At 42.3% G+C, this 16,454-nt stretch overlaps 1 protein-coding gene across 1 annotated transcript in view; it reads right to left on the bottom strand.

The window, feature by feature from the left end:
• Positions 1-9,649, bottom strand: part of NCBP3 (nuclear cap binding subunit 3) — a 30,789-nt gene extending 21,140 nt beyond the window's left edge. Inside the window, 3 exon segments of the mRNA XM_079130853.1 lie at positions 5,269-5,374; positions 7,328-7,393; positions 9,275-9,649. Of these exon segments, the coding sequence (XP_078986979.1) occupies positions 5,269-5,374; positions 7,328-7,393; positions 9,275-9,457 (355 nt within the window). The 5' untranslated portion in view covers positions 9,458-9,649.
• Between the last annotated feature and the right edge of the window lie 6,805 nt (positions 9,650-16,454).

Below are 16,454 nucleotides of genomic sequence, written 5' to 3'. Positions count from 1 at the left end.
CCTCTGACACATGTAACTAATAAGAACAAATAAATTTTTTTTAAAAATCTAAAAAAAGAACAAAACCTCTGAACACAGATGTTTATTTTAATTCAGAGAGAATGGTATACATATCAAGAATTGACCCATGGACAATTAAGTTCCAAAGAAGGTTAAGGTGGGGCGGGGTATGCAAAAGCATTATCAATGCAGAGACAGGTCTCAATTAGCTGGTGGGGAAAAAAAAAAGTTATTCTTAAAAGAGAACCAAATTAGCAGTGGTAAGATCCTCTAGAAATGGGAACTTTGTTAAAACCAAGATTTGATGGAAGACTGCCAAAGGATGAGAACCCTCACCTTGCTGACAGTGACATGCACAAAATAAAACAAAGCAACAAAACAGGCTGCTAGACTTATGCCCAATCAATCAAAAGAGCTAAGTGTTGAGGGGGCAGCAAACAGATGCACTGGCAGATGAGATCCATGAATTTACTGAGTGTAAAGTATAAACCAGGTGTTAAAGGGTATTATCTTGACTGTTCTAACATGGAAAATAGTTTTATATACTAATATAAATAATTTTATATACTACTACTCCACAAATAAGAGGATAATAGTATATAAACTCATCTTTGAACAAAAAATAATCAATCTTAAGGCCTCAAATCAGAATTATCAAAGAAGTCGAAAGACATTAAATACAACAATTCAACATGAAGATGGCCCCAAGGAAAGAGAAAGCAGAAAAAACTTAGGTGACAGCACAACCTATCAAAGAACACACATGGGAGGCACATAAAGGGTAAACAATGATGACAAAGAGAACAAGAACAGCACAATCTGAGAGACTGACATCACAATATACAGTAACATCATCAAGTGAAAATGAAAAAAGCAGTATGACAAAGAGGGAAAGAAAAAAGAAAGTCCATGCCCAAAATGAGATTAGAAGTAAATACAAAAAATGCTGGCAATGAATGAGAGTACAACTGTAACTTTTCTTCCTACTCTACTTTCTAAATTTTTTTTTGGTGAGTTTGAATTGCTTATAAAAATTCTAGTGAAGAAAAGACTATTTAGTCCAGAGTGAACAGGTTCATCACAAGTGTTGATGACTTTCTTTTTAAGTGTTTAGAGTAACACTGCTATGGGAAGATGATGCAAGAAAAAAGGCAGAACTGAATTTATTTTACAATTCTACTAATCAATAGTTGAACAGCTATCATTAAAGAAGCATCAAAACCCAAGATAGGAAATAACAGCATAAGAATTAATTTTAATAGATTTATACCATCCAGTCCAGAATTATATCCCAATGTAATTACGTTCCAATGTATACATGGAGTTATGATTTAAAAACCTTTAGAAGGAATAACCCTGTACTAATTTTCATAAAGAGGAAAGAGAAATTCCCAAACCACAGATTGGAAATCTTATCATCAATCTCTGAAATTTAAAAGAAAAGTAATTTATTAGACAATCTATGATGCCTTAAGAAACTACGTCTTTCTCAAAGGAAATGACATGAGTTCAGTAGAAAGTAAGTCATGCTAACCTCATTTCTTTCGTTCTTTTTTTTTTTTTTTTAATAGGATTACTAGGTCAAGAAATTCAAAGAATATAAAAGACCATGTTCCATCCTGAGTTCATTAAGGCATATAATCCAGCATCTTGACAATAAAGTGAAAATGTGGGCCTAATAATAACAGAGAAAGACTTGTAAGTAGCCCATTTATGTTTCATGGCATGATACAGGACTATACTTTTCAACATTCTCTAGATAAGAAGCAGAAGCCAAACAAATTAAGGTGAAGAGGACACACAGGAGTAGCTAAAAAGGTGAAAGAGAGTTAAAAGGAAAACTAACTCAACAACCTAGATAGAAATGGAGGCTTGAAATCAACAAGATGTAGTTTTACAGGGATAAATTTAAAAATAACTTTTAAAGTGCCTCAAGCACAACATAAGAGAAAGACTGTTTTGCTTGGAAAATTCCTTGAGTAAATACCTGAGTGCTTGGATCACAAGACAAGTACAATACTATGAACTGGCTAGACAGAGATGACAGGGATTAACAGTCTTGCCACTCTCCATGAATCCAACCACATCTACAATCTGTATCTCATCTATGTAACTAGATGTTAGGAAGGACATTTAGAAACGGAAAAAAAGGGAGAGCTTAACCACTGAGCCACATCCCCAGCCCCTTTTATTTCTTACTTCGAGACAGGATCTCATTAAGTTGCTTAGGACCTTGCTAAGGCTGGCCACAAACTTGTGATCCTCCTGCTTCCTGCTCTCAAGTTGCTGGGATTATAGGGATGCACCACTGCACACTACTAGCAAGTCACTTTGAGGCAGAATAGTCCCAAAATGCATCCATGAATGCTGGTGGAGTGGCTAGGACTATAGGCTTCTATCATATCAGCTTTCAAGTCCCAGCCTTGCTACTTACCTAACTGTGGGACCTTGGGCAAGCTTCTCAACCTCTTAACATGTTAGTTTTCTCATAAGAAAAATGGAAATGATAAATACTTTCCCCTCACAGGATTCCTGAAAGTAAGTTATCCACATATCAGAGTAACTGGAACACAGGGAACATTCAGAAAACAGTATCTTTTATTATTTTGCTAATATTAAGAAATAATTTGATGCCTCATGTAGCTACAGATGATTTGAGATGCTTACTCCAACTTCCCCATTCTTCCAAGAGGCTGGGTTACTTAAATGACTGCTTAAAAGAAAAAGAATACCAGATAATGATGATAACTAACATTTACTGAACACCTATTATGTGCAAGGTATTACTCTCTAAGAACTGTAACATTTATTAGAGTCTCTTAACAACTCTGTTTAAATTCCCAGTGTCTGCCTTTCCAGATGAAGAAACGGAGGTTCCTAAAGGATAAATAACTTGCCCAAAGTCACAGAGCTAAAAAGTAATAGGTCAGGGTATGAATTCAGGCAGTTGGGCTTCAGAGCCCCTGCTCAAAACCACGAAACCAGAAATTCTCAATCCTGGCTGCGTATTAAAACTATCCAGGAAAATATAAAAGCAATGACTATCCTAAGGATTCATCTAACCCCACCCACTCATAATTCTAACTTAAATCAATCTGGGATGGCAAAAGGGTTGCTCAGGGTTCAGGAACACTATCTCAGGTCATTTGGCCTAAGACACATTTTTAGCATTGTGTCCTAAAATGAATAACCTTCCCCAGATGACATTCCAGGCAGGCCTATTGCCTTTTTTCAAAATATCTTCAAAATCATGAGATCAGGACTACTTTTCCAAAAACAAACAAAAAATACTTTAAGTGAAAATGATGCCAAAAGAGATCCTATTAGATAGGTATCCTATTCCCACTTTACAGACAAGGAAACTGAGACTAAAAAAGGTTCAGTAACTTGCCCATTACAAAGGAACCAGATTCCAGGAGAGTTTGCCACCCTAAAGAGCTCCATCAGAAGTGGGAAAAAAAATTCCGTGTGTGATTAGGGATGCTTTGTGAAGGAAGTGACATCTGAATAAGATGAGGCATGGGGCAAGGAAGGGCAAATGAAGACAGTGAAAGGCATGGACAATATGAGAGCCCGGAGCTAAACACCAACAGGTATGATGATGCTATGGGTTGAGCTGTAAGAGAAAACTCAAAAGTGTGCTCAACCAGGATTGTGCAGGCACACAAATGCCAAGCTGCACAGCTGTCCCTGACGTTCATAGGACTTTTCCTGAAACGGAAATCCACCAAGCAGATGCCTGGAACTGCAGCCCCGCAAGGAAAGCAAGGTCATATTCCTGAACATGGACTCACAATATGGGAAAAAAAGCAATAAAGCTGCTCCCAAAATTGAGCTCTGTGGTCAACTTCTCTGCTCTCTAGGACTAAGGAGCAACACAGTCTGGGACTATGGTATCCTATCATATGATGTCAGCAACAGAGTAAAGGGGTTAAGAGCAAGGCTTTAGAATCAGATAAACCTGGTTTAGAATCCTGACTCTACTTTTATTAACTGCATAACCCTGGGCAATTTATTAAACTGCTAGAACTTCTTTTCTCCCTTGTAAAACAGTGATAAAGATATATATCTCCTTGCTTATGCGGTGGCATACACCTATAATCCTAGCAACTCAGGAGGCTGAGGCAGGAGGAATGCAAGTTCAAAGCCAGTCTTAGCAACTTAGCGAGGCCCTAAGCAACTTTGCAAGACCCTATATCAAAATAAAAAATCAAAAGGGCAGGGGATATATCTCAATGTGGTAAAGTATTCCTGGGTTCAATCCCCAGTATCAAAAAATAAAATAAAATAAAAGATATTCCTCACAGAGTTGCTGTGAGAAACAAATAAGAAGATGTAAATAATAAATATGGTAAGAAAGCAAATTCCCAACAAAGAATAGTAGTTATTCCTTACATTCATTCAATATGTTTACTAGGCTTTTACTTTCATCAATAGCACAAGGCTGGAGAAACTTACACAGCCACAGCACAGACCTTCAATAGGCATCCAGAGGTCTGCCTATGGAGCCCTTTATAAAACACACAAACACTCAACAGAGTGAGACCTTTTTGCATTCCACTTTATATTAGAGTAGAATAATAAATAATGATAGATAGACTCACTTAAAAGGAATAATTTTCCGTTGTATTTGTAAAAGACTTTGGTAAGACTGGGCAGATTACCATATGTGATAATTCGAGGTGAGTTCTAGAGGGCAAAATACCCTAATAAAACATAAAAATAAAATTAAATAATGAGCCCAAATGTGGGGGCAGATTTAAAATCCAGGGCAGGATTAGTTTTGCTTTCTCTGACAATGATGTTAATGTGTGGTTTGTATTTTCTATGTGTTTATTATCAATGAAAGTATTAATAACTTTCTCCCACCAGTCCCTAAATTGCTCCAATTCCCCTAAAAAGGACTCACTGTGATACATTTCCACTACATTTAAAAGGAAAGAAAAGTTAACACCTCTATGATAAAAACAGAAAATGAGTGATGGTCCATAGAAGCACAGGTTCTCATCTCATCTCTGCATTTAATTGTTCTTTCTCTAAGCCTCCTCAGGAAGATAATCTTTTTCCAACTCTAACATCTGAGACATAGCTGACAGCATCTCAACTTTTAACAGGTAACTTTAGAATGGGGGATTTCACAACTTCCTTCCACTGGGAGTACTTGGATGAGGACAGGACATGCAAGACAAAGCCAGAGGCAAGAGGCAATGGCAGGGAAAGTCACTCTCTAAAGGAATGTGGAAAAAATTCGCCCCAAAACACCTGTACCTTTCTTCATCATGTCTCGGTCCAAGGCTACATTTCTTTGGGCAAGATTTACTTCTGATCGAAAATGAAAGCGCTTAGCTCGCTGTTCTTTCTTTTCAATGGCTTCCTAGAAAATCAAAAGATGTAAAGCATAGAAACAAAGTTAAATCAAAAATATAACATGAAGCATCAATGAAAATCCTAAAATTAATAAGAAGAAATAAGCAACACTGCACATTGAATGAGTTTTGCAAAGAATTAGAGATTTGAATTTAGAGGGCATATAGTAATACTGTTATAATCATCTCCATCCTATCACAGTCTATTACTATGCCTGGGGCATAGCAGGAATTCAATGACTATTTGTCTATGAAGTTTTCTGACATTCCATCTATTATTGGTAATCATACGAACAAATTACAATTAAACAATCTCAACATTTCAGTTTCCAGGTGCAAAAATTGAGACAACAAAAAGTAAAAAGAAAAATTTGCTGGAGATACTTCTGCTCACTAAGGAGGCAGGTCTTCTAATTCCAATGCTACTTTTAAGAGCCCTCCCTGCCACCACTTCACATTTTATGTGGGCACAGTAATCACACCTATCACATAATCTTTCACATTATGTCTGCCTGAACAGTCCACTCCTTAAAGCGAACTTCCTGTTTAAAAATAACACTGAAGTAAACAAACTCTCTCCTCTATTCCAGCTTTATGTACAAGAATTGCTTGTTTTCATTTTTAAGTGACACAAGAAGTACACTTTACTGAAAAAATAATCAGCTTTGTAAGTGTCTTAAAAGAGCTAAAATAAATAATACAAGTCCAACTGTGGCTGGCTCTTGGGAACCCTTCATTAATTGTATATTGACTTTGCCATACTAATTGAATGTCTGACAGTAGAAAGTTTGTGGGGATTGGTAAAGCAGCAACATTCTGTTATTTCCCAATAGTTATGCTAATTCTTTTCACTGAAGTCTTCCTATTACAAACAACAATCTACTTTCCTTTAGTAACAATTGAAGTACTAACTCTGAGACTACCACCCTTTCCCCAATATACCTATTCCATACAATGGCAAATGATGTAGGATTAAGAGCAGTCTGCTTCTTTCTCAAGCACAGTAAGAAAACACATTCACTTTATTTTATTACTTTTTGGGGTGGTGCTGTGTTAGGTAAGCACTCTACCACTTAGTTTTAATTCCACGCCCTTCACTTCATTCTATTTTGTCTGTCTAGAAAATGATCAGTTCTTTCTTTTGGTCTTTAAGTAATCTGAGACAGACTGAGACATAACTAAACTATAAAAAGATAAGTACATTTATTTTCATCTTGCTTTTAGGCATCCATATAGCAATAAATACTATTATTCAGAGTTATAATTCAAAATTCTGCTCTAAATTTAATTGGAGATATTTAAATTTTAACAAATGTCTAAACTAGATTAAAGCAACAAATATGTATTGACTGTTTATAATAAGGAAAATAAGAGGTTTCACTCTGAGGTGTTATAATGAAGGTAGTACTATGGTAATAGCAATAACTAGATAAAAAGGCATATTCTCAAGTACCAAGAATACCTCAACTGATTTAGCCTTCAAAGTTTGGACCAAATGCACAATCAGGAACTATTTTTATAAGTCTGCACCAGTGAGGAATAAAGACATTTACTAAGGGGCCTATTATGTGGTAGGTGCTTTTCATGTTTTGTTTTATTTAAAGTAAAAACAAACACATTTTATCAGAATGGACATAGCATTAAAAATGGTGGTTCCCCATCCTCACAAAAATAAATCAATAAATCCTAGTGTAGAACTATTTCTTGGACTATGGTTAAGCACAGACATCTAGATATAGTGATTTTATCTTTTTGTGGATGCAAGAATACACAAACATTGCCTGAAATGTTTTTCAGGATACATGAAGACACTGTTGCATAACAAAAAATTTAAAATTAATCCAGCAACAAAAGAAAAAAAAGGAGGAAAGAATATTACTGTTCTGCAAATGTCCTAGGAACTAAGTTCATTAAGCTCATCCACTTGGCAAACTGAATAAATAAATCATGGTCTGTCTCACCTTGGAGGTAACATCAATTCCAGTGATGAAGCTACCAGCCTTATTTTCATATCTTCTGCTTGTGTCCTAACACAAAGAGGAAGGGTGAGAAATTCTGACAGAAAGCAAGGGAAAATCCATGATAAAAGGCAGCCTAACAACTGCTTCTTTTCAAATAGTCATTCTTTTCAGCAACCTTTCTCCAAACCCTGACAACCCCTTATCAAGAAGCCAATGCTCTGACTCCATAGTAGTAATCAACCACTCTAACAAGAAGTCTTTTCTAGATCAGAGCCTGTTCAAATCTTAAGTAACTTCAACAATTGAAAGTACGAATGTAAGTGTAAGTCCAAAGGCTTTTGTGAAAAATGTTAAATGATGAGGCAGTCACTAATCTCCTCATCCTGAGATTGGACAGATTTCCCATATCAGGCCACCAGGGGGAGCACAAGCCTCCACCAAAATGCAGAAAGCACAGCCTCACTTAAAACCCTGGGAAAACAGTACACAGTGCAATGAAAAGATGGGGTTAAGTCTCAACTGTGACATTTGCTAATTACATTACACTGTACAATTTATTGGACTTCTCTGGGCCTTGGTTTTCTCCATGATATCTGCCTATCTTCTTGACCTCTTTTTCTGCTCTTTCTTTTGTGCTACAGAACTTAACATTTCCCCAAGAAAACAATCTTGTGCCCATCTCAGAACCTTTGTGCTTGCTGTTGCCCCCTACTGGGGGATGCTCACTTCCACTGTGCCCATGATTGGACCCTTTATGTCATTCAGGTAAAGCTTAAATGCATGTCACTGTCACAGTGGACTTCCCTAACCATCCTATCACATTCTGCTTCATGTTCCGCACATCCTCCTGGCCCCATACTTTTCTATTCCATTAACATTTTATTTTCTTCATAGCATTAACACTAATGGAAATCATTTATGTGCATGTGAAACCTGCTAGAAGTCTGATCTTGATCTAGCACATGAGACTATGCCTGGCATATGGTGGGGGTTGCAATACATACGAGTTGAAGAGAATGAAGGAATGATATTACCTACCCAACAAGTGCAGTTATTTTTAATTGATTTAATGTGGTAACTGTCAAAATGCCATTATGTTCTTACCATGGTCATTATTGTTGCCATCACTAGTTATCCTACCTTAGCCTTTCCCCATAACTTCAGTTTAAAAGCAAGACTTGCTGACATGTAGTTTAAAAAAAAAAATAGTTCATGTTATGTGTGCAACTAAGCCATCCAGGACTTGAGACCAGATCTAAGAACTAGACATGTGACTACCAAACCACAAACACCACTCACCATCCCCGCTGTGGTAAAAGAAAAGAGACCAAGGGCAAATGCTGGGCCCTGATCGTTTGATTTCATTGCACGTCAGATGCTGAGGCCCGGTGGAGGTACTACACGGCAGCGGAGTGCGCCGGGGCAAAAAGACCCTCAAGTCACAACAGCAACACAGTGTTTGCTGCTGACAAGCTCAGTCCTCACAAGAAAAGGAGCGAGTGCCATGTTTAACAGACACCAACTCCACCGGAGCACGACCCACAGGAGACCTGGATGCCGGCGCCACCTCACAGTTCCCTCTGGGTCGCTCCTGGTTGGGTTCCCGCCTGAGACTCCTCCTTTATCTCGACCCCAGTCTCTCCTCATTCACTCCCAAGCACAGCCTAGCTCCGAGGGGCAGCGAAGGGGACATCCTCAACTCTCTCTCAGCTCTCCACCAACCTCCTCCAGCCCTCTCAACACCCATTTTCCGGCGCCCCGGCGTCTCTCTCTAGCTAAGGGTCTCTCCTCAAGCCAGCCCACCCCCCGCCCCAGGCGCTCGTGCCCCTCTCCGCCTCCCCTGACTTCCCCCGGCTGGCTCGCTGGCCACCTCCCCTTCCGGCCCCCTCGGCGCCGGGCACTCGCTCGCCGCGACCTCCTCCCTCGCCCCCCACCCCCCGCCTTTACCGGGATCAGTTCCTTTAGCGAGCGCCGCACAGGCACGATCTCCAGCTCGCCCTCCTCCACCTCCATGGGCTCTGGCTCGCCGCGCTCCAAACCGGAATCCGCCTCAGGCGAAGGGAGCCCCAAGGCCGGCCCCACCGGGGCCTCCGCCTTCACAGACACTCGCAGGCCGCGTACGGCCGCCATCGCTGCCTGCCGGCCGCACCCACTGACAACCCGCCCGCACACCGCCGACTAGAGCGCCGCCGCCACTGGCCACCGAGAAAGTGCGGTCATAACCCTAGAGCGTCGCCTGCTTCTGCCAGAAAGAGCCCTTAGCGCCGCCGCCCCCCGGTGGCCGGAGGGAACCGGGCTGGCTTGGGGCGGGACCTGGTGAGGAGAAGGTCGGATCGTTGTAAGGATGGGGGCGGAGCTTGAAGGAGACCGGGTAGTCTGAAGTTACAAAATAGCTGTGCACTAAAGGAATAAACCTGACCTAAAAACTAACTACAGATGGATCACTGTGTGCCAGACGTTTCCCAAGTGCTTGAACCCTTACAACAATCTTATGAATTAAGTCTTATTATTACTTCCATTTTATTTATGAGGAAACTGAGGCATAGAAATTTACCCAAGATGAGGCTCTTTAAGAGAAAACCTGGATCCCAGCCTAGGAGTCGTAACACCAAGATCCGAGAATGAGCTTTTTTCTATCACCTCTCAGTAGGCTGTAGGTTTACAAAGTTAACTGCCTCTAAACCTTGTCTTTTTCAGGTCTTCCATTTTATATATTAAAAAAAAAAAATTGAACGCCGGGCATGGTGGCACATGCCTGTGTAGTCCCAGTGACTCTGAAGGCCAAGGCAGGAGGATAGAGAGTTCAAAGTCAGCCTCAGCAACTAGCAAGGCCCTAAGTAACTTAGTGAAACCGTGTCTCAAATAAAATATAAAAAGGGCTGGGGGTGTGGCTCCATGGCCCCGGGGTTCAATACCTGGTACAAAAAAAAAAAATTTGGGGGGGGGGCTCCAAGAGGTAGTGACCTGCCCAAAAGCCAAAGGTGGACTTCAATTTCCTGATCCTGAGGGCTCCATCCATCAGAGACCTGTGAGTAATGATTTCCCAACAGAGTTTCTAATAACAGCCTAGTTGAGAAAGAGGGCATGTCTAGGCTTCCAGAGGGTGCCCCTCGTCAGGTTTGGCTTTGAGTCCTGATTTTGTGTCTTCTTCCCTGTGTAACCTAGGCTAGTTCTAGCCCCTTTCTGAGTCTGTATTCCCATTTGAGGAAAAGGTACATGGGACCTTAGGGTCTCTGAAGCCCTACCAGTTCTACTTATGGAGAGACAAATAACTGTAACCAAGGAAAGAACATGATCAGAGTCAGAAAAAATACGTATGACCTTGGGCAAGCCACTTAACCCTTCAATCCTCAGATCCTTCATCAATAAGTGGAGCCATGTTACCTTCAGATGAGGTTGAGAAAGTTAAAGGAGATAATTATGTAGATACAGGATCTAACAAAGTGGAACAGAACTCATAGTTTTTCTTAAGTTGAGGCTAACCCACAGAACAACCAAGATGGAACCTTTTTTTTTTTTTTGGGGGGTACCGGGAATTGAACCCAGGGGTACTTTAACACTGAGCCACATTTCCAGTCCTTTTTATTTTTTACTTTGAGACAGGGTCTCACTGAGTTGCTGAGACGACTTTGGACTTGCGATCCTCCTGCCTCAGCCTCCTCAGCTACTGGGATTACAGGCATGCACCACCATGCCAGGCTCAAGATGGAACTTTTTAGAAAGCTGATTTTGCTTGATGAAAAGGGCACAAAATAGTTACAAAATGGACTGAATGCATAGAATGCATTTTTGTGCATTTTAAGGAATATTTCAAAGGAAAGTTTGTGCTTGGGGTGGCCAACTTGGGTAAGGTCAGAGGCTCCACCATTACACTGGAAACCAGGAGAGTGGATCATTGGGACTGATTGGGGAGAAAGTTTTAAGAAAGAATCATCAAATACAAACAGAAGTTCACAATGAATTTGGCTTGGGTCTAGAGAGTTGTTGACCATTGGTGGGTTTGAGGAGGACCAGTGTCTGTTAGAGGACGCAGTACCACAAAAATATATAAATAAATAAATATGAGGTAATATAAGCTCCAAAGTTGAAATCAGATGCTGCTTGAGGGCTGCTAAATGCTCCCCCTGAAGTGAAGCCCAGCCGATTAAGCAGAGATTACTCGTCAACACAGTTTTAATCAGGCCTACACAACCCCCTTACCCCACACCCTTCAGTTCACTTTTATCCTTATGACATAAGAAGGTCAGTAAGAAAGAGTTTCCACAGGAAACGAAAAGGTCATGAGGCCTGATGGCCCCAGTGAGGGAGCTGTGTCCATTGCCTCCACTGCTACATGGCTAATTCTTGCAAAGACTCTTCCCTACTTTCTGTATTGCTTCACTTCTCTTAATTGCTCAGCACCATGGATGCACACTGGCCACTCGCTAGTTTTGAAACCATGTGCATCCTTCTGTAATAATGCTGCACTTGGTTCCTTTGATCTCCTCAATGCTCCTGTCCCAGTGCCTTTGCAGTTCTTCTCCCCCAGCAGGGACAGTCTATCATGGATGGCCTCAGCCCTAGCCTCTTTCTTCTCACCCCCTGCCCACTCCCTAAGCTACTCTCATCAATACAGGCTTCTAGCTCCACTGCTATCCATACCCTGAGGAACCCAGGTCTCCATTTCCAGTTCTCACCTCTCCTCTGAGTCCAGTCCCACCTGCCAGCTGCCTACTGGACTCTTGATATCTCAAAACACCTCAGATTCCACTTGCTAGATCCATTCCTGGGTTCTTACCCTCCCTGATAGCACAACAGTCAATCCAGGTGGGCAAACCTGGAAGCTAGGAGCCTCCCTGGATCCTTTCCATTCCAGTCCCACAGCCAGGCCACACAGTCTTGTCAGTCTTGGCCTTGTGCATGTCCATGTGCTTCTTTCCATCCCCTCAGCTACCACCCCTCAGTTTCCATCCACCTCAGTTTCCATGTACCAATATTCACCTTATACCATCTAGTGTGAAACACTACAGTGGCCTGCCTCACTGATCTCTGTTTTTCTGTTTCTCTCCACTCATGTTTTCTACATGGTAGTCAATGATCATTTCAACACACATTACCAGCTCCCCATCCAGCTTCATCTTGCACTACTCTCTCTCATTACCTGCACCACCACTTCAGTTCATTACAAAGCAACCACACTCACTCCTACGACAGGGCCCCTTGCTCTAACTGTGGTCTCTCTGCTTAGGGACTTTTTCCCCTGCCCTTCCCCTCCCTTAGCCTAGTTATTGTTCCTCAACTTTAGATCTCATTGGATTTTCCTTCCTCTGTGGAGCATCCCCATTTGCTCTCAAAGAGACCACCATGAGCATTTTCTGTAAAGTGCTCGAATCAGTTCAAATCATCTGTGCACAGCATGGCAACTTGATTAGTCTGACTTCTGAGATGGGCCAAGGAAGATTGAGAGCAGGAAACTGTGTTGGTTTAGTTCGGTGTTCAACTCAGTGCAGGTTACACTAGAGCCCTGGACAATCTTGGACAGATGGACCTGAGCAAAAAGGAAATGATGGGTCTCTGCCCACACTAGATTTAGACATATAGAACACCAGATTTCTACCCACCGCCCCCTTTACCAAATTCAAATCGAGCTACTCATGTCAACTCTGCTGCTTCTTTAAAATTACCTGGGGATGCCAATAAAGGTTATGTACAGTATGATTCCAACTCTGTGACATTCTGGAAATGGCAAATCTATGGAGACGGTAAATAGATCAGTGGTGTTGGTGGGGGCGACAGGAAGGGATGAATAGATGGAGCACAGGGTTTTTAAAGCAGGGAAACTATTCTCTATGATACTATAATGGTAGACACATGTCCTTATACATTTGTCAAAATCCATAGAAGTTATAACCCCAAGTGTGAATCCTAATGTGAACTGTGAACTTTCACAACAATAACATATCAGTATTGGCTAATCAACCAATGCAAGATGGTAATAATAGGGGAAACTAGAGGGCAGGAGGTAGAAGTTGGGGATATATAGGGTCTGTCTGTACTTTCTGCTCAATTTTTCTTTTTTTTTCTTTTAATTTATTTTTATTGTAAACAAATGGGATACATGTTGTTTCTGTTTGTACATGGAGTAACAGCATACCATTTGCGTAATCATACATTTACTTAGGGTAATGATGTTTGATTCATTGTATTTTTTCCTCCCCCCCCCACCCCATCCCACCCCTCTATTCCCTCTATACAGTCCCTCCTTCCTCTATTCTTGCTCCCTTCCCCACTCCCCATTATGTGTCATCATCCGCTTATCAGTGAGATCATTTGCCTTTTGGATTTTTGAGATTGGCTTTATCTCACTTAGCATGATATTCTCCCAATTTCATCCATTTGCCTGCAAATGCCATAATTTTATTATTCTTTATAGCTGAGTAATATTCCATTGTATGTATGTGTGTGTATATATATATATATATATATCACAGTTTTCTTTATCATTCATCAATTGAAGGACATCTAGGTTGGTTCCCACAGTCTGGCTATTGTGAATTGTCCTGCTCAATTTTCTATAAACCTAAAACTCCTTGGAAAAAGAAGTAAAATCATTCATTAAAAACACTACTCTTTCAGTGTAGACTTCTGCAAAGGCCATGAGTGTTTGGGAGACCAAAGGGCTAGGGGTCAGAGCCAGGCATGGTAGTACACACCTATAATACCAGAAGCTTGGGAGGCTCAGGCAGGAAGATCACAAGTTCAAAGCCAGCCTCAGCAACTTAGCAAGGCCCTAAGCAATTTAGTAAGACCCTGTCTCAAAATAAAAAGGGCTGGGGATGTGGTTCAGTGGTTAACTGCCCCGGATTCAATCCCTGGTACCAAAATATAAAAATTTAAAAAGCTGATACCCAGACTACAGCCTAGACCATTTAGATCGGTCTCTGAGGGGTACATCCATGCCTCAGGACTTTTAAAAACACTCCCCAGGAGATTGTAGCACATTGCCTGGCTAAAATCTTATGCTTCAGACTGAATGGGAACAGAGGGGAGCAGGCAGACAGCAAAGGGGAGCCCCTTCTCAGTGTTGGGGTGGGGTTCCCAGGGAGATGGGAGGATATTGCCTTAAAGGAAAAGGGAGTACCCTGAAGACAAGGGGTTGTCCTCTCCCTATGAAACTCCAGTGCTTAGGCATGGACCCTTCTGGACTCTTGGACTTGGGAGACCAAGTGAGGAAATGTTTAGCAGGTGCCTTCCACATTGCTGTTCCCCATTGCTCTGAGCTCTGATTCTATTCTTTCAGTGTAGACCTCTGCAAAGGCCATGAGTGTTTGGGAGACCAAAGGGCTGGGAGTCAGAGTGCAGAGAGCATCCATCAACCACATGGACCATGGCTAGGACAAATACTTACCAGTCCTGCTGGGGATGTGTCACAGAGCCCAGGCAGAGGGCGCCTGAGAGAGAACACTATGCTGGAGTACAGGACAGCTGCCTTCAGAAAGCAAAGGGAAGGGAAATGTGGTTCATACTAAAACCTGAGTGTTGTAGGTTGAGAAGCGGGAATACAGAGGACCAGAAAAGACCAGACATGAAACAGGCAGAGAAAGTGCTTAGTGGGGACCAAGTAGGAAGAACTGGACTCCCCACAAAGAAGGCTGTGTTCCTATGGTTCAACTGAGATGCTCTTCTAGTGATCTTCAGCAGGGAGTAGTAAGTGGGCAGGAAGAATCCATGAAGAGACCTCAGACAATGGGTGAGGCTCTGGGCAGAGCATTGGTCTCAGCCTTGTGGAGAAATGGGTCATGACCCAGATCACATGTCCCAGGTATGTCCAGGGAAGGCTTCCTGGAGGAGACGATTTGGAGATGGTGGAGCCCAAGCAGTGGGGAGAGCAGCCAAAAAGCTGGCTGATGACAAATCAGTTATCATAGCCTGGGTGGGGACAGGCAGCGCTTAGAGATTGAGAGGACCCAAGCTTTATCATCCTAGTTGGAAAATCAAATAAGTGTGTGTATGGGGGAGGGAATGTCACTGAAACTGGAACCCAGGAACACGGATGCCCTCAGAGGCCTACTCCTGCAGGGACCAGAGCAGCACAGGGAATCAGTCCTTGCAGGCCAGGGGCTCTGTCCATGGTGAGAGGGAGGAAACTCCACCCGAGACATTCCTGGTCAACTCCAGGGCCTCATCAGACCCCAGAACCCAGCACCACCCACTGCATGGCTTCCCAGAGAGACAGCCCAGTAGACAAGTCAACTTGTTTGCCCAAAGGGAGGCTGTGTGAATATGCCTGCCTGTGTGTGGTGGGGTGTGACCTTAAATCCCGAGGGGTGTTTACATGGGTCCCAATATCTGTCCCTTGGGAAAGTTGGAATCCTCGGTGGCATTGAACGCCCTTCCCTTCACTCCTCCTGGCTAAGACTGCCATATAGGCTGAGAAAGTTTGGGGTGGAGGTCAACCAGGCAAAGGGTCTGTGGGAGATCCAGAGCCCAAGCTACCTAGAGTGCCTCCCAAGCCTTCAGCTGGGTCCCCTGTTGCCCAGCTCAGCCCCTGTGTGGTGAGGTCTGGAAGAATGTGTGTCTCTAGTCTTCCCAGATGCATGGGGCTCCCAGGTTTCCTGACAGCTGATGTGGGAAGGCCTGGGTGGAGGTGGGTGTGCAGGAGACATGCTCTTCTCTGACATGCTATTTATCACTGTGTAACAGCGGTCCACTTATACTCTGAATATAACACTGCTCTGCCACTGCAACTTATTTTAAATGGACATCTATCTTTCTCTTCCTCTCTCTCTGCTCCTCCAGGAGCAGGATTACCTTTCTTTCCCATCCTAGGCAGAGTTATCTATCCCTGAGTACACACCCACTTTAGGAACAAAGTAATCCAGACTTCGGGGATAGTACCGGAAAATCTCAGAAATGACTATCTCCCAAAATTAACAAGTGAATTACAACTGCAACAGAGAACCCATGGCATGTTGCCTTTGAGTCACCTCTTTAAAAGCCCCCATTGCTGATGGGCAGAATCACAGCCTTTGGGATAGGAATCCCCTGTGTTTCTCCTTTGCTAGCAAAGCAATAAACCTTTTCCCTCTTCTCAAAACGATGTCCTTGTTATTGGATTGGCATCAGGGACAAGGACTGAACTTTCGGC

Source organism: Sciurus vulgaris (assembly GCF_902686455.1).
Source record: "Sciurus vulgaris genome assembly, chromosome: 3".
NCBI classification, from domain to species: Eukaryota; Metazoa; Chordata; class Mammalia; order Rodentia; family Sciuridae; genus Sciurus; species Sciurus vulgaris.
The sequence above is the reverse complement of the archived record's forward strand: the minus strand, read 5'-3'. Positions and strand labels throughout refer to the sequence as shown.